Source organism: Dama dama, chromosome 13 (genome assembly GCF_033118175.1).
Source record: "Dama dama isolate Ldn47 chromosome 13, ASM3311817v1, whole genome shotgun sequence".
NCBI lineage: Eukaryota > Metazoa > Chordata > Mammalia > Artiodactyla > Cervidae > Dama > Dama dama.
In genome coordinates this window covers 30,145,948-30,162,317 of record NC_083693.1, presented here as the reverse complement: position 1 = coordinate 30,162,317, position 16,370 = coordinate 30,145,948, and the positions used below count along the sequence as shown (strand labels likewise).

General features: G+C 56.2%; 1 protein-coding gene across 2 annotated transcripts; it reads left to right on the top strand.

Annotated features, from left to right (window-relative positions):
* The first annotated feature begins 218 nt into the window (after window positions 1-218).
* Window positions 219-15,959, top strand: UNC45A (unc-45 myosin chaperone A). Of its 2 annotated transcripts, none has more exons than XM_061158740.1 (20): window positions 219-341; window positions 576-737; window positions 924-960; window positions 1,257-1,432; window positions 4,410-4,502; window positions 4,998-5,165; window positions 6,310-6,478; window positions 6,745-6,915; window positions 7,993-8,164; window positions 9,134-9,434; window positions 10,638-10,732; window positions 11,162-11,303; window positions 11,669-11,809; window positions 12,303-12,430; window positions 12,606-12,672; window positions 13,077-13,190; window positions 13,391-13,506; window positions 14,804-14,921; window positions 15,028-15,183; window positions 15,339-15,959. In XM_061158740.1, the coding sequence occupies exons 1-20, from the start codon at window positions 336-338 to the stop codon at window positions 15,594-15,596; spliced, it is 2,790 nt and encodes a 929-aa protein (XP_061014723.1). In that variant the 5' UTR covers window positions 219-335; the 3' UTR covers window positions 15,597-15,959. The 2 variants fall into 2 exon arrangements, with proteins under 2 accessions (XP_061014723.1, XP_061014722.1); XM_061158739.1 differs by having other exon boundaries at window positions 233-386.
* The last annotated feature ends 411 nt before the right edge of the window (window positions 15,960-16,370 follow it).

Below are 16,370 nucleotides of genomic sequence, written 5' to 3'. Positions count from 1 at the left end.
GCAGACCTTGTGCATTTCTGCCGCGTTCGGGGTCGGGGCCGGGATCGATGCAGAGACCTGGGCTCCAGCAGCGACCGGCGTCCCTCTAGGTCCTCCACCGCGCGCCCCCTGCAGGTCTCGACGGGAACAGACTAAGCGCGCCCGGGGCTTTGCGCCTGCGGACCGGGGCCCAGCACCGCCCCGCGCCTGGCGCGCTCTCGCCTTGGCCCCTCCCGTTCCCCCGCCCCCGCCTCTGACGCAAGACGGGGGCGGGGCAGCCGGCGGCGGATTCCCGAGTCTCGACCCACCCTGCTTCGGAGACTGCGCCTGCGCCCGCCCGGGACGTCTGTGGAGCGATGACTGTGAGTGGTCCAGGGACCCCCGAGCCCCAGTCTGCCGGCCCCGGGGTGCGTACCCATCTACCCATTCCCCTGGGCCATCTCCACTTCTCACCTGCTCGGGCGATTGCCGGGCCGCCTCCTCCCTCTCAGTTTGGCCCTCCATGGGACTCGCCCGCGACCCCCAGCGTCCTCTCCCGGTAGCTCCCCGTCTCACCCTGAGCCTACCTGCGACGTTTCCACGCGTTCCCTCCACAGGCCAGCTCAGTGGAACAGCTGCGGAAGGATGGCAACGAGCTGTTCAAATGCGGGGACTACGAAGGTGCCTTGACGGCCTACACGCAAGCCCTGGGTCTGGGCGCAACGCCCCAGGACCAGGCCATTCTGCATCGGAACCGGGCCGCCTGCCACCTCAAGCTGGTGAGGGAGCCGGCTGCTCTTCCCCTTGCCTGCCCGAGCCTCTTTTTCCCACCCCGCCGCTGCTCGGGCCCCCACACTTGTCACATGGCCTTTGGGCCTTTAGGTGATTCGAGAACAACCCTGTTGCCCAGTTTTGCCCGAAAAAGGAGATGACCAGCATCTCAAGCCCTGTTCTTTCTGTTCTAGGAAGATTACGAGAAAGCAGAAACGGAGGCAACCAAAGGTAGGGAAATGAGGGCCTTGGGTGGAGCCGTGGGGCTTCTGGGGTGGGCAGCCCTCACTTTTTCCTTCTCTTTTCACCCCTAAAACACATCTGCCTTCTTCCCCGTCCCCCCCCCCCCCCCCCACTTCCCTGGGCATCTCCTTTTCTGCAGCTACCCTCACCTTTTCTGAGGCTGAAATACTGAGCCCCACATCCGTCCCCCCCCACCTTCCTCTAGCCCTCGAGATCTTTCCCTACTGCTCTTGCCTGGAGATGGTGGCCTCTCGGGTGCTGACAGAGCTCCTGTTTGTGCTCAGCCATTGAAAAGGACGGCGGGGACGTCAAAGCACTTTACCGGCGAAGCCAAGCCCTAGAGAAACTGGGCCGCCTTGACCAGGCGGTCCTTGATCTGCAGAGATGTGTGAGCCTGGAGCCCAAGAACAAAGTTTTCCAGGAGGCCCTGCGGAACATCGCGGGCCAGATTCAGGAGAAGGTATGTGAGTAACTGGGAGAGCGAGGCCTTGACCAGTGGTAGAGGGGCACTGGAAAGTGGATCTGGAGCAAAGGTATAATCACAGATCTCTGAAGAGGGGATACTGATGGCAAATGACCTTATAGAAGGATGCTCAACTTTGTCAGTCGTCATGAAAAAGCACACTGAAAGAACAGCAAGGTGCTATTCTTTTCAGTGGTCTGTTTGGCAAACATTTTTAACATTAAAAAGAATTATGTTTATTTTTGGCTGCTTTGGGTCTTAGTTGCTGCACGCAGGGTCTTTGATGCATTGTATGGGCTTCTCTCTAGTGATGCGTGGGCTCCAGAGCAGGCGGGCTTTGTAGTTGTGGTACGTGGGCTTAATTGCCACTCTGCATGTGAGATCATAGTGCCCTGACTAGGGATCAAATCCATGTCCCCTGCATTGGAAGGCAGGTTGTTAACCACTCGCCACCGGGGAAGCCCCGTTTGGCAGATATGTAAAGTTTGTACACGTTCCTAGAACGAGGAAGACAGACACTTATAGGGTGAGGTTGGGGGGATCGCGGGCTTGTTCACAACTGCTTTGGGGGGTGTAAATTGGTGCAACTCCTTTGAAAGTCTTTTAGCACATCTCTTAAATTTGAGCATATCCTGTGATTCAGTATGTTTACTTCTTGCTATCTTCCCTAGAGAAGCCTCGTCCTTGTATGCAAGCAGGTGTGTGTATGTTTGTTTCAGCCTTGTTCGTAGTAATGAAAAATTGGAACTTGCCAAAATGCCAAGCAATAGGGGAATGGTTAAACAGATTGAGTCACAAACTTATTACAGACACCTATACAGGTCGGGGAGCAACAGTTAGAACTGCACATGGAACAACAGACTCGTTCCAAATAGGAAAAGGAGTGCGTCAAGGCTGTATATTGTCACCCTGCTTGTTTAACTTACATGCAGAGACATCATGAGAAATGCTGGGCTGGAAGAAGCACAAGCTGGAATCAAGATTGTGGGGAGAAATATCAATAACCTCAGATATGCAAAAGACATCACCCTTATGGCAGAAAATGAAGAGGAAGTAAAAAGCCTCTTGATGAAAGTGAAAGAGGAGAGTGAAAAAGTTGGCTTAAAGCTCAACATTCAGAAAACTAAGATCATGGCATCTGGTCCCATCACTTCGTGGGAAATAGATGGGGAAACAGTGGAAACTGTGTCAGACTTTAATTTTTTGGGCTCCAAAATCACTGCAGATGGTGATTGCAGCCATGAAATTAAAAGACACTTACTCCTTAGAAGAAGTAATGACCAACCTAAATAGCATATTAAAAAGCAGAGACATTACTTTGCCAACAAAGGTCCGTCTAGTGAAGGCTATGGTTTTTCCAGTGGTGAGGATGGATCCAAGGATGAGGTTGGTCATCAGATTATTTTAAATGTATGGATGTGAGAGTTGGACTGTGAAGAATGCTGAGTGCCGAAGAATTGATGCTTTTGAACTGTGGTGTTGGAGAAGACTCTTGAGAGTCCCTTGGACTGCAAGGAGATCCAGCCAGTCCATCCTAAAGGAGATCAGTCCTGGGTGTTCATTGGAAGGACTGATGCTGAACCTAAAACTCCAATACTTTGGCCACTTCATGCGAAGACTTGACTCATTGGAAAAGACCCTGATGCTGGAAGGGGTTGGGGGCAGGAGGAGAAAGGGATGACAGAGGATGAGATGGTTGGATGGCATCACCGACTCGATGGACATGAGTCTGAGTAGTCTTCGGGAGTTGGTGATGGACAGGGAGGCCTGGCGTGCTGCGATTCATGGGGTTGCAAAGAGTTGGACACGACTGAGCAACTGAACTGAACTGAACTGATGTGTAGTTATTGAGAATAGGCAGATCATCATGTATGGAGGTGGAAAGCTGACAGTGTGATATCATTTACGTTAAAACAATCCCCCATATATGCACCCAAAATAATACCATGTTTTTTCCCATGGGTTCAGTTGGGTATGTCATTACAAGGGAAAATCTTATAAAAGAGAGACATCACAATGATAACAGTGTGACTGCTAGGGAAAGGCATGGACTCGCAGGGGCTTTTCAAAAGAGATTTTGCTTCATCTGTTCATTTTTTAAAATAAAGAGACAATGTTTGTATGATTCACATATTTAAAAATTAAGGAGAAGAGAATCTAAAGAGCATCATTAACTATTTTCAAGTTGGAATTAGCCTGACAGTTGGGTGTTAATGTGCTGACCCAGTGGAAGCAAGTAATATGATGGCAGACACCTTATCAAGAGATTGAGACCTGGGAAAGCAAATTATTTTCCTCTTAGCTTCAGCTCTGTTTGATCTGCAGGGGCTGCCTCAACCTCTGTGTTGAGAAGGATTATGAATCAGGTCGCATGGGCCTCGGAGGGTATGGATCAGTGGTGTCTACCATGGATGCAGGAGGGGCAGTGGGACACACGTGTTAGCATGTACGCTATCCACGCCCAGAACCCTGGGGAAGGAAAAGGCCTAGGATGCGGTTGGTCATCAGATTATTTTAAAAATCCATCAAAAAGAGAATCCTTGACCTAAACAGAGTACCAGCAACTTCATCATGACCTGCTGGCTCCCTTGCAGGAGGTATAAATGCCAATTCAGCGCCATGGGCGGTGCACCCAGACTGCCATACAATACATGGCCCCCTGGGAGTGGGTTTTCTTGTGGCTAACAGAACGCCACCCTTCTGAATGGCACTGCCTTCAGCATTGGCAACACCCCTTGCTGCCCAAGGAGGAAATAGCTCAGAGAAGAAAATAGCCCAGGGAAGTTTGGGAGAAGCTACCAGGCGAGTCTCTTCCTGCCCAAGGAAGCTGGGTGTGAGACCTGGGCCCAGACATCTGTGCTGTGCCCTCTGGAGTCAGGAGCCAGGCCTGGGGAGGAGCTGGAGAGAACAAAGAGGAAATGTGTTGTCTGGGGCCAAGCGGCAATTCCTCCCATGCTTTGCTGCTTTGTTGTAGGTGAGATACATGTCCTCAACGGATGCCAAAGTGGAGCAGATGTTTCAGATACTATTGGACCCACAAGAAAAAGGCACTGAGAAAAAGCAAAAGGTATGGACCTGGGTGAGTGGGGGCGGAGCTCCCCTAGTGCTGCCCACGCCTGCCTGTGTGTGTATGATGTTGGCCCAGGAGCTCCTGCTGGCCTGGTCTGCTGGCGCGTCATCCCTTAGGTGGTGCCGCGGGGCTCACAGAGCCTGAGTGTGGGCTCAGAGGGCCTGGGGCCTCAGTGTGGGCCACGGGGAGGGAGCCAGTGCTCCTGGAGCGCCTGCTGGTGCTCAGGTCTCATGCCAGGAGCCAGGTGCCCAGAGGTGGCTGAGTCACAGACTCGGCCCTTCAGACTTTGCCAGGCACTTAAGACTCCATTTATGCCAACCATCAACTCCCAGAGCGAGCTCTTCCCTCTGCTCATAGAGGCGGAAGCTGGTGCTCAGAGCGGTGAAGTTCATGGCCACGGTCCCCGAGCTCAGTGGAAGCAGTGAGGTTCAGGCTGTCCTGTCTCCATGCCGTGTGCCGTGTTCATGTCACGATGCACTTCCTTTGACGCAGGCATCTCAGAACCTGGTGGTGCTGGCCCGGGAGGATGCCGGGGCCGAGAAGATCTTCCGGAGCAATGGGGTTCAGCTCTTACAGCGCCTGCTGGACACGGGAGAGCCCGACCTGATGCTGGCAGCCCTGCGTACCCTAGTCGGCATTTGCTCTGAGCACCAGTCACGGGTGGGTGTGGTGGAGGGTCTAGCTACTGCCTCGGTCAGTCTGTCTGTCCATCCACTCATGTGGGATCTTAGTTCCCTGACCAGGGATTGAAGCCATGCCCCCTACATTGGGACCACAGAGTCTTAATCACTGGATCCCCAGGGAAGTCCCATAGCTCTCAACTTACAGGGCAAAGTATAAGGAGATACATAACAACGTAACAAGAGAGGCAACGTTAAAATGACAAAAAGACCAACATGATTTGGGACAAAGTGAGGCCAGGAAAGAGTGTAAGCAGCCCGGGGACACCCTGAGCACGTGTGTCAGAAGGCTCACAAGTGTCGCCCTCGGCTCTCCTCAGAGATGCCTGGTCACTGATGCCCTCCTTGTCCATGGTAAAAGCATGCTGCTTGCAAAGAATGGGGCACCTGTCCTTCCCTCGCCACCAGGCTGGCATTTTGCTTGGACAGAGGTCCTCACAGTGCGTGACATGGTGGGTCACCTGACCCACAGCATCTTCACCATCGAGTCAATGACCGGATATGCAGGGCAGGACCCCGGGATGATTCTCCATGGAGACGGTGGGTGTCCCGCACAAACGGTTCAGCCAGCACACCCTGTCCGAGGCCGGTGTCACCAAGTCCCTGCTCTGGCTCTTGCCTGCGCCAGCTGGACTCCAGGAACAAGGACTTGACCCTCAGTAGCTTTTAGAGGAGCCCACAGTTCCTAGATCAGGGGTGGAAATGTGAAACATCCTGTGAAAATTAGTCAGGCCAAGATCAGACTCTGTTTCTGGGTCTCCCAGAACTAAAACTGGTAAGATCACGTGAATTCTGCCCACCTCCTGCAGCCTTCCTGGGACCCTGTGGGATCTTAGTTCCCCGACCAGGGATTGAACCAATACCCCTTGCAGTGGAAATTCGGGGTCTTAACCACTGGACTGCCAGGGAAGTCCCTGGAGTGTCTTCTTTAGGAAGCCCTTCCAATAGAGAATCTGGGTATCACCCAGGTCTTGCCCTCAGGCAGACCCACTTTGCTTTCCCAGGGAGCTGCTCTGTCCACTCACGTGTTCTCCCTTCTGGCCACCCTCTCTGACCCCCTGTTAGGGATCTCTGAAGCTGCCCTTTCCCAACTGGAGCTCTGTCCACCTCTCTCCCCCCACCAGACAGTGGCCACCCTGAGCATGCTGGGAACCCGGCGGGTGGTCTCCATGCTGGGCGTGCAGAACCAGGCTGTGTCTCTGGCTGCCTGCCACCTGCTGCAGGTTATGTTTGATGCCCTCAAGGAAGGCGTCAAGAAGGGCTTCCGCGGCAAAGAAGGTGCCATCATCGTGGGTGAGTCAGTGGAAGCTGGCCTATGTCCTATGGGTGTTGCTGTCATGGTGGGGAAGGGCTGAGCTAGCCAGGCTGGCTACACCTGCAGGGTGTTCAGGAAAAGGCTTGTTGACAGTATCACACTCTAGGTTCTAAGGACCTGGGGTGCCTCTGGGGTAGGCTAGAAACCAGCGCCCAGGCTGCAGGTCCCCTCGCCCTACCAGGGAAGTTCAGGGTCAGACGGGGCTGGACCACTGTAGAGCTGGTGAATGTCTTCCTGTTGCCAGATCCTGCCCGGGAGCTGAAGGTCCTCATCAGTAACCTCCTGGAGCTCCTGACGGAGGTGGGGGTCTCGGGCCAAGGCCGAGACAATGCCCTGACCCTCCTGATTAAAGTGGTGCCCCGGAAGTCTCCCAAGGACCCCAACAACAGCCTCACCCTCTGGGTTATCGACCAAGGTAGGTGACAGAGTTTGAAAAAGAGAAAGGTATTTCCCTGGCAGTCCCGTGGTTAGGACTCTGTGCTTTCACTGCCGAGGGCCTGGGTTTAATCTGTGGTTGGGGAACGAAGATCCCACATGCCAAGTGGCACAGCATATAAATAAGTAAATAAATAGAAACACAGGTAGATAGGGCTTCCCTGGTGGCTCAGACGGTAAAGAATCCTCTTGTCAATGCAGGAGGCGTGGTTCAGTCTCTGGGTCAGGACGATCCCCTGGAGAAGGGAATGGCAACCCACTCCAGTATTCTTGCCTAGAGAATCCCGTGCACAGAGGAGCCTGGTGGGCTACAGTCGTTGGGTCCCTAAGAGTTGGACGTAACTGAGCGACTAACAGTTATTGGCCATACGCTGGAAGGTAGGTGAATAAATAGACCAAGCACATGTGTGGCATGTTGCTCAGATGGCTGGGCCTGCGCAACCGCAGGAGCAGTTGCCCCCAGCACGTGTGTCTGTGCTGAAGCGCGTGTGCCCTGCGCTGTACCCTTCGGCGACATCGGCTCCTTCAGCTGTGTACGTGTGCGCTCGCCCACACGTCGAGCAGGCCCACGAGCAGGTTAACGGGGAGGCTGTGTCAGCCTTCTGTGTCAAGTTGTTTTCATTGTGTGTTACTTCTGTACACGGGGGGAAAATTCTTACAGTTAAAATAGAAGTTCACACTTCTCCTTTCTCCTAAAAAAATATAAGGAAAGGTTGGCAGAGTCCCAGCATGAGCACGCCTGTTGGGAACTCATCTTTTCTTGCTATCCCAATGATCCTATGAGGCATGAGGTTATTTTCCCTGCAGTTTTGCAGCTGTGAGGAACCTCCAAGCCCCAGAGCATTTGGCTCCACAGGCATGACCAGCCCACAGGCCTAAACTCTGAGGTCCTTCACTGACCCCACACCTGCCCACCCACCCCCGTAGACAGCGGGTCCGCCAGCCCGATTCTGTGAGCCTGCCTGTACTCTGTGAGCTCGTGCCAGTGGAGACCTCTTCCCTTCGCCCATCAGGGTTGGAACTCGTGTTCTGCTGTCTGAATAGGGTGTCTTTTCAGGTCTGAAGAAGATCCTGGAGGTGGGGGGCTCTGTGCAGGACCCTCCTGGGGAGCTCACAGTGACAGCAAACAGCCGCATGAGTGCCTCCATTCTGCTCAGCAAGCTCTTCGATGACCTGAAGTGTGATGCCGAGAGGGAGAATTTCCACCGACTCTGTGAAAACTACATCAAGTAAGGGGGCCCTCCTATAGCCAGGGCTCCCTCGAGAGTGCTGACTCTTTGGGGAGAGACAGCAGTGAAAGGTTTCCCATCAGAGAAGCAGCCTTGGGGAGGACTTGTGAGAGTCAGAGCGGTCCCAAGGGCCACTTGTTGTTTCAGAGTCCCTCTGCGGGGACGTTCTTTCTTATTTATTTTTTTTTCCACACTGCTCAAAGTATCAGATCTGTTCCCTGACCAAGGCTCACACCCATTCCCCCTGCTGTGGAAGCACTGCCTTAATTACCGGACCGCCAGGGAGGTCCCCAAGGATATTCTTTCTTACGTCAGTTCTGCTCCAGTGCAGGCGGCTCATTGCTGCAGAATCTGCCTGCCAGTGCAAGAGATGAAAGAGACACGGGTTCAGTCCCTGGGTCGGGCAGATCTCCTGGAATAGGGAATGGCAACCCACTCTAGTATTCTTGCCTGGAGAATCCCACACACAGAGGAGCCTGGCGGGCTACAGTCCACGGGGTCACAAAAAGTTGGACACAACTGAATACGCACAAGCTCTCAAGCCATCCAGTGCAGCCAGTGTCCTTTAGCACGTAGTGTTCACTGAGCACACACTGTGTGTCCGTCCCGACACACCAGTGCTGCGTCAGTCCTCACCTTAAGGGCTCACAGCTAGGAGCAGACTGACAGGCGACAAGCCATGGAGTAAGTGGCCCAAGTTCGGACCTCAGTGACTACAGGGAAGGAGACAGCGTGTGTGAGCGACAGTGACCTGCGTTGACGGCAGGTCATCGGGGGTGGGGGTGGGACGCGAATGAAAGCCTCGGTGGCTGCTGTCCAGAGGGGTGGTGTCCTGGTCTTCCTGCTGGCAGCTTTTCTTGCTGTTGTTGCCCACATCCTGCAGATGCCTGGCCAGTGGAGGAGGCGGGAGGGAAGGGCAGTCTCTCTCTGCTGGCTGTGATGTGACAGCTGCCACCCTGTGCCCCGCAGGAGCTGGTTTGAGGGCCATGGGCTGGCCGGGAAGCTGCGGGCCATCCAGACAGTGTCCTGCCTCCTGCAGGGCCCATGCGACGCCGGCAACCGGGCCCTGGAGCTGAATGGCGTCATGGAGAGTGTGATTGCCCTGTGTGCCTCGGAACAGGAGGAGGAGCAGCTGGTGGCCGTGGAGGCCCTGATCCACGCGGCCGGCAAGGCCAAGCGGGCCTCGTTCATCACGGCCAACGGTGTCTCGCTGCTGAAAGACCTGTACAAGCGCAGCGAGAAGGACAGCATCCGCATCCGGGCGCTGGTGGTGAGATGGGCAGGCCTGGGCTGAGCCAGCAGGCGGCCAGGCCAGGGGCCCTGGCTGGCCAGTGTTTCAGGGTGCAGCCTCAGCACATGCTTGGTGAAAACGGGGGATGTGCAGGGCCTTGTTGAAGGGCCTCCCTGATTGCTCAAGACAGTAAAAAATATGCCTGCAGTGTGGGAGATCTGGGTTCCATCCCTGGGTTGAGAAGGTCCCATGGAGAAGGGAATGGCAATCCACTCCAGTATTCTTGCCTGGAGAATCCCATGGACAGAGGAGCCTGGTAGGCTACAGTCCATGGAGTCGCAAAGAGTTGGACACGACTGAGCCATTTTCACTTTGAGGGCCTTGTCAGGGCCAGAGCAGGGCCCTGGCTCCTCCTGGGGAGGAGGAGGAGGTGAACCTTGAACAGAGAGGACGCCTAAGAATGCAGGGCAGCCCGGGCTGCCCACTGTGGGCAGTGGGAGCGTCTCTGGGAGGAGTTTGGAGGACACACTAGGCCAGGCAGGTCCGGGGCTGTGTGAACAGGCTGGGCTGCCAAGCAGCCCCCAGAGCCGGTGGTCTAGGGAACACCTGACCCCTGTGAGCCTGTTGCAGCCCTGCCCCTGGAGGAAGCCTCCTCTTTGGGGGAGGAGGACCTTGTCCTGGGTTTCTCCCTCCCATGGGGGTCCTGGCCTTGGCTGAGGCACCTGTCTTCTCCCCACACATATCTTGGCTTCGCCCGTCAAGAGCTTCCTTGATGTGAGGTGGGAGGGAACAGAGCAAGTCCCGGTGCACATCAGGAGGGGGGCCCGGGCCAGCACAGTGGTCAGCATGTCAGTCTCTCCCAGATTCTATCACATGGCCACCCTAGCAGCTGGTTTTGTGGGCTTCCCAGGGGGCACTAGTGGTAAAGAATCTGCCTGCCAGTGCAGGAGACATAAGATACGCGGTTTCAGTCCCTGGGTCGGGAAGATTCCCTGGAGGAGGGCGTGGCAACCCACTCCAGTATTCTTGCTTGGAGAATCCCATGGACAGAGGAGCCTGGCGGGCTGCAGTCCATGGGGTCGCAAAGGGTCGGACATGACTGAGTGACTTAGCACAGCACAGTGCAGCTGGTGGCCTGGTGGGGGTGCGCCTGGCCCCCAGGGAGCCTGGCAGAGTGCTGGCGGGGAGCCCTGCCCTGCCTCCCTCCCTTGGCCAACAGCTGGTTCTCACCCTCTCTTGCAGGGGCTCTGTAAGCTCGGCTCAGCTGGAGGGACCGACTTTAGCATGAAGCAGTTTGCCGAAGGCTCCACTCTCAAGCTGGCCAAACAGTGTCGAAAGTGAGTGGTTTATGGAGAAGGAAATGGCAACCCACTCCGGTATTCTTGCCTGGAAAAATCCATGGACAGAGGAGTCTGGCGGGCTGAAGTCCATGGGATTACATGACTGAGCATGTGTGCATGAGGGTGGAGGGAGATGGGTTGGTAGCAATAAACTGGTAGAACTAAAAAAAAAAAAGAAAGAAAGTGAGTGGTTTAGCACGGCCGTGGCTCCCTGCCTGCTGGCCAGACCTCAGGAGAAGAAGGGAATCCTCACTGCCCTGTCCTCCCCAGGCAGACCCTCCACGTGAACCACTTCCGTATGTGGTGGGGTTGCCCCAACCACTGGCTTTTCCCCCCTGGGTCCTGGGGCGCCCCTCCTGCTGCCCCTCCTGCCGCCCCCCGCCCCCCGCCCGTTCTGGTAGTCACCAGTGCCCTGCACGCCCCCAGGTGGCTGTGCAATGACCAGATGGACGTGGGCACGCGGCGCTGGGCAGTGGAAGGCCTGGCCTACCTCACCTTCGATGCTGACGTGAAGGAAGAGTTTGTGGAGGATGCGGCTGCCCTGAAGGCTCTGCTCCAGCTCAGCAAGGTAGCCCCTGGGTTCCTGCATTCGTCCAGGGACGCTGACTCGGATTAGAGCCCAGAGGGCTTTCTTGGCAGGTTGTGGCCCACGGCGTTTGTGACACAGGTCGGTAGCCCGAGTGACTGCCCTGTGCAGCCTGGGCGTTCTGACCTGTACCAGCCGTGTCAGAAAGGATGCCCTCTGAGGAGGAGTTGGGGAGGTCTAGTGCATGAGCTCCCAAAGGCCACCCTGGGGCCTGGGAGGTGCCCGGATTCATCCTGGTGCCCAGGGGGCCCAGCCGAGGGTAGAACTGGGAGCCTGGGCAGCGCTGACCCCAGTCCTGCTCTGCCCCCGGGCTGGCCGCTAACAGCCCCTCTGCCCCCTCCCGGCAGTCCGAGGAGAGGTCGGTGCTCTTCGCGGTGGCCTCTGCGCTGGTGAACTGCACCAACAGTTATGACTACGAGGAGCCGGACCCCAAGATGGTGGAGCTGGCCAAGTATGCCAAGCAGCACGTGCCCGAGCAGCACCCCAAGGTGAGGGGACCTCCGTGTTGTGGGGGCCAGTTGACCCAAGCCATCCACAGCAGATGCGCCTTCTGTTTAAGCAGGTTTCTTTCTCTTTTAATCTTTTTTTAAACTTAGTTAATTTATGTAATTTATTTTTGGCTGCACTGGGTCTTTGTGTGGCTCGGGCTTTTCTCTAGTTGCGGTGAGCGGGGGCTGCTCTCGAGTTGCCGTGTGCAGGCTCTCACTGCGGTGGCTTCTCTTGTTGCGGAGCACGGGCTCTAGAGCTCAGGCTCGGTACTTGTGACACACGGGCTTAGTTTCCTGCAGCATGTGGGATCTTCCCAGACCAGGGATGGAACCTGTGTCCCCTGCATCGGCAGGTGGCTTCTTAACCACAGAACCACCAGGGAAGTCCTCTTTCCCTTTGTTGCCATGCCCATCAACATGTGTCGTGAGAAGGGCTCCCCTTTCCCCTGCCTGATCAGCTGAGGCCCCTCTGCTCAGCTGCCTGCTTCCCTAGGACAAGCCGAGTTTCGTGCGGGCTCGGGTGAAGAAGCTGCTGGCGGCTGGTGTGGTGTCAGCCATGACATGCATGGTGAAGACTGAAAGCCCTGTGCTGACCAGTTCCTGCAGGGAGCTGCTCTCCAGGTGAGCCTGCCCCCCGCCCATCAGCCTCCCTGCTGCTGATGAAACTACAGGGGGAGCCGTTGCTGAGGCAGTGGGCTCCTGGAGCAAGAGGGGCCACCCACCTGGCAGTCTTCCTTTGCTGCCCCCTGGGGCCACAGCCCTGACCTGCCTGCCCAGCTTGGCACTCTCCCCGCAGGGTCTTCCTGGCTTTGGTGGAAGAGGTCGAGGACCGCGGCACTGTGGTTGCTCAGGGAGGGGGCAAGGTAAGCTGGCTCAGGCTCCTTCAGTATGCGCCGTAAAACATGACTCAGTGGCTGCCACAGCAGAGGTCGGTGTTGGATGGGGACAGACAAGTGTCATTAGCAGCCAGCAGGAATGTATTCCTGATGCATGAGTGATGCTGAAGGGCCCTGGACTTTGTGCCTATAGGGGTCTGAGCGCTCCTGTGTCATCGGCCTTCCTGGCCCGTGCCCAGCACAGTCCACATCTAGCCCTTAATAAGTGTTTTCCAGAAGCGTCTGGGTAGCTTGCCAGAGGCCTCAGAAGTGAGAGGGTGTGAGTGGGCGTGTGGTCAAGCCTGGGGAGAGAGACGGGACAGGTGAGGGCGGCACAGACAGGGCCTCACGATCCTGGCTGCAGCCTGGGTGCTCATGGGCCTGTCCCACAGGCTCTGCTCCCACTGGCCCTGGAAGGCACCGACGTGGGGCAGACGAAGGCAGCCCAGGCTCTCGCTAAGCTCACCATCACCTCCAACCCAGAGATGACCTTTCCCGGCGAGCGGGTGCGTGTCTTCCTGCCCCAGCCCCGGCCTGTCCTCCACTCCCTCAGTGGGCCCTCCTGGCCTTTCACTCGGGCTGTGGCTCCTCCACGGGGCCGTGGGGCGGGGAGGGTGACCTCTCGGGGGCTGGACTCCCATCTGCAGGGCCGGTGGGGTTGGGAGAACTGGGGTGGGTAGCCCTGATGCATGGGTGTGTATTCCAGATCTACGAGGTGGTCCGGCCCCTCGTCTCCCTGTTGCACCTCAACTGCTCCGGCCTGCAGAACTTCGAGGCGCTCATGGCTCTGACGAACCTGGCGGGGATCAGTGAGAGGCTTCGGTGAGGCCCGCGGGGATGCGGGGCCTGGGCAGGGCACCGTGGTTTAGACCATTCCCAGGAAAGCACTTTACAGTTCTTTTTGTTGTTATTGTTAGTCATTTACTGAATTTATTTTTGGCTGTGCTGGGTCTTAGTTGCTCCGCGCTGGCTTTCTGTAGGTGCAGTGAGCGGGGGTTACTCTTCCTTGGGGTGCACGGGCTTCTCTTGTGTTAGCTTCTTTTGTAGCAGAGCACAGGCTCTAGGTGCCCCAGCACAGGCTTCAGTAGTTGTGGCACGTGGGCTTACAGTTGCTTCTCAGCATGTGGGATCTTCCCGGCCCAGGGGTCGAACCCATGTCCCCGGCATGGCAGGCAGATTCTTATCCACTGGACCACCAGGGAAGTCCAGCACTTTACAATTTGGAGTGCGCTCCTCAGTTACTTATTTGCCAGACAGGCCGAGAGGCATGACTTGTGCAGTGTTCTGCGAGAGGGCAAGAAACTAGGCCGTAAGAGTGCAGGCCCTAGAGTCAGACCTGGCTTTACTGGTTATTAGTGTCTAACCTCACAAGTAACTTAACCCCTCTGTGCCTTAGTTTCCTTCTCTGTGAAATGGAATGGTTATATACCTATCTCATGAAGTAGCAGTGAGGAGGATTAAATGAGAAAATCCAGGTAAAAGCATTTACTACCTAGATGCCTGACTCTTAGCAATGTGTCCAAGCAGCACATATTAGCTGCTGTCACTAATGGTGAGACTACTCAGTCTCAGGCTCCCCTTCTGCAAAGTAGTAGTGATAATCACATGTGCACCTTTACTACAGGGCTGTGGTGAAGATTTTTTTAAAAATATTTATTATTTGGCTGCGCCAGGTCGTAGTTGCAGCATGCAGGATCTTAAGTTGTGGCACGTGAGATCTATTTCCCTGACCAGGGATGGAGCCGGGACCTCCTGCATTGGGAGCATGGAGTCTTAGCTACTGAACCGCCAGGGAAGTCCCTGTGGTGAGGATTAAGTAAGATAGTCCAAGTGCTGGGTCAGGGTGAATGCTCAAATGTTAGATGTTAGCATCACCATCATCACCCCCAGGTATCCTAACTCCTAGTTGAGAGCATTTTCCAAGGTCCCGCATGCTGTCTCCTCGGCCAGGTTAGAAGGCTGGAAACCACTGCCCGGTGGCTTCAAACCTGCACAGGGCGGTCTCTGCATATTGCCCAGGGAAATCTTTGGCCCAGGGCTTGTTGTATGGGGAAATGGGCTGGGAGTGATGGATGCAAACGCCCTGGTGATGCCGATGCTTCCGCCCCTGGCCCCGCAGGCAGAAGATTCTGAAGGAGAAGGCCGTGCCCATGATCGAGGGCTACATGTTTGAGGAGCACGAGATGCTCCGCCGGGCGGCCACGGAATGCATGTGTAACTTGGCCATGAGCAAGGAGGTGAGGGCTGGTCCAGGCGGTCACGCCAGGCAGGCACGCAGGAGGACCCGACCCTGGCTGGGCTTCTGCCCCATCTGACTTGGTCCCGCCCCACTTGTGGCCACAGGTGCAGGACCTCTTTGAAGCCACGGGCAACGACCGGCTGAAGCTGCTGGTGCTGTACAGTGGCGAGGACGACGAGCTGCTGCGGCGGGCGGCTGCCGGGGGCCTGGCTATGCTCACCTCCGTGCGGCCCTCGCTCTGCAGCCGCATCCCCCAAGTGGTCAGTGCCTCTTCTTGGTGGAGACAGGGGAGGTGGGTCAGGAAGCCCCAGCCTGCTGGCGGTCGGCTGGTGGAAGGCAGCCCCAGGGTGTGCGGGTGGTGTTCGCTGCCAGGGTTCCCTGCTGCTCTGTGGTCACACTGCCCTGTCTCCGGCAGACCACACACTGGCTGGAGATCCTGCAGGCCCTGCTGCTGAGCCCCAGCCAGGAGTTGCAGCACCGGGGCGCTGTGGTGGTGCTGAACATGGTGGAGGCCTCGCGGGAGATCGCCAGCACCCTGATGGAGAGCGAGGTGCTGGAGATCCTGTCGGTGCTGGCCAAGGACAAGGAGAGCCCGGTCACCAGGGCGGCCACAGCTTGTCTGGGGAAAGCGGTGGAATATGGCCTTATCAAACCCAGCCAGGACGGAAAATGAGGGCCTGCCTCTCACACACGCTACCCATCACAGCACAAGGAGCAAGCACAGACTGGCTGGTGGGGGCTGGGATGCAAACATCTGGTCTCTCCTCCCCAGCTGCCCTTTGATGTCCTCTGTTCTCAGTCAGGGAACACGTTCACAGCCCTGCTCTCCCAGCACAGCCTCCGGCCTCACATGGCAGGGCACTTTTTCCTGTACTACTAAGACAGTTGGGAATGGGGATGGCGTGTCCTAATTCAGCCTGTGGGTTCCTGGCATTGGGAAGGACACAGCAAGCAGCCTCACCAGCTATGAGCATCACCCGAGCCTGCTAGCAGGACCACCTCTGATCCTCTAATAAAAGCTTGTGGAGGAATTTCATTGTGGTCCAGTGGTTAAGACTCTGTGTTTGCAAGGCAGGGGCTGCAGGTTCAGTTCCTGGTCAGAGAACTAAGGTCCCATGTGCCAATGTGGACAAAAAAAGAAAGTTCGTGGAACTCAAGTATGTGCTCTGTCATCGGCAGGGAGGGCTGGCAGTGGACCAGACTCTGGAGCAGGAGCTGGGCATGATTGAGTAGTGTGGGCAGCTTTACAGCAGCACAGCCACCTCTAGGGAAGGAATCAAATGGAATCCTCCCCCAGGTCTGCTGAGTTGCTTATCCCTGTTAGAAGGTCAAAGGGTAAACATTGGGGAGCAAATCAGTATTTAGTCACATGGATATAAATGCGTTCAGTTTAGTTGCTCAGTCATGTCCGACTCTTTGCGATCCCATGGACTTCATCATGCCAGGC

What these genes read in the sequence shown, in the direction of transcription:
- UNC45A (XM_061158739.1), top strand. Translation starts at nt 336, where the DNA reads ATGACTGTGAGTGGTCCAGGGACCCCCGAGCCCCAGTCTGCCGGCCCC. An exon ending in CCCAGTCTGCCGGCCCCGGG is followed by an intron (nt 387 to 575) that starts GTGCGTACCCAT and finishes TTCCCTCCACAG; the next exon opens with GCCAGCTCAGTGGAACAGCT. An exon ending in TGCCCGAGCAGCACCCCAAG is followed by an intron (nt 11,810 to 12,302) that starts GTGAGGGGACCT and finishes CTGCTTCCCTAG; the next exon opens with GACAAGCCGAGTTTCGTGCG.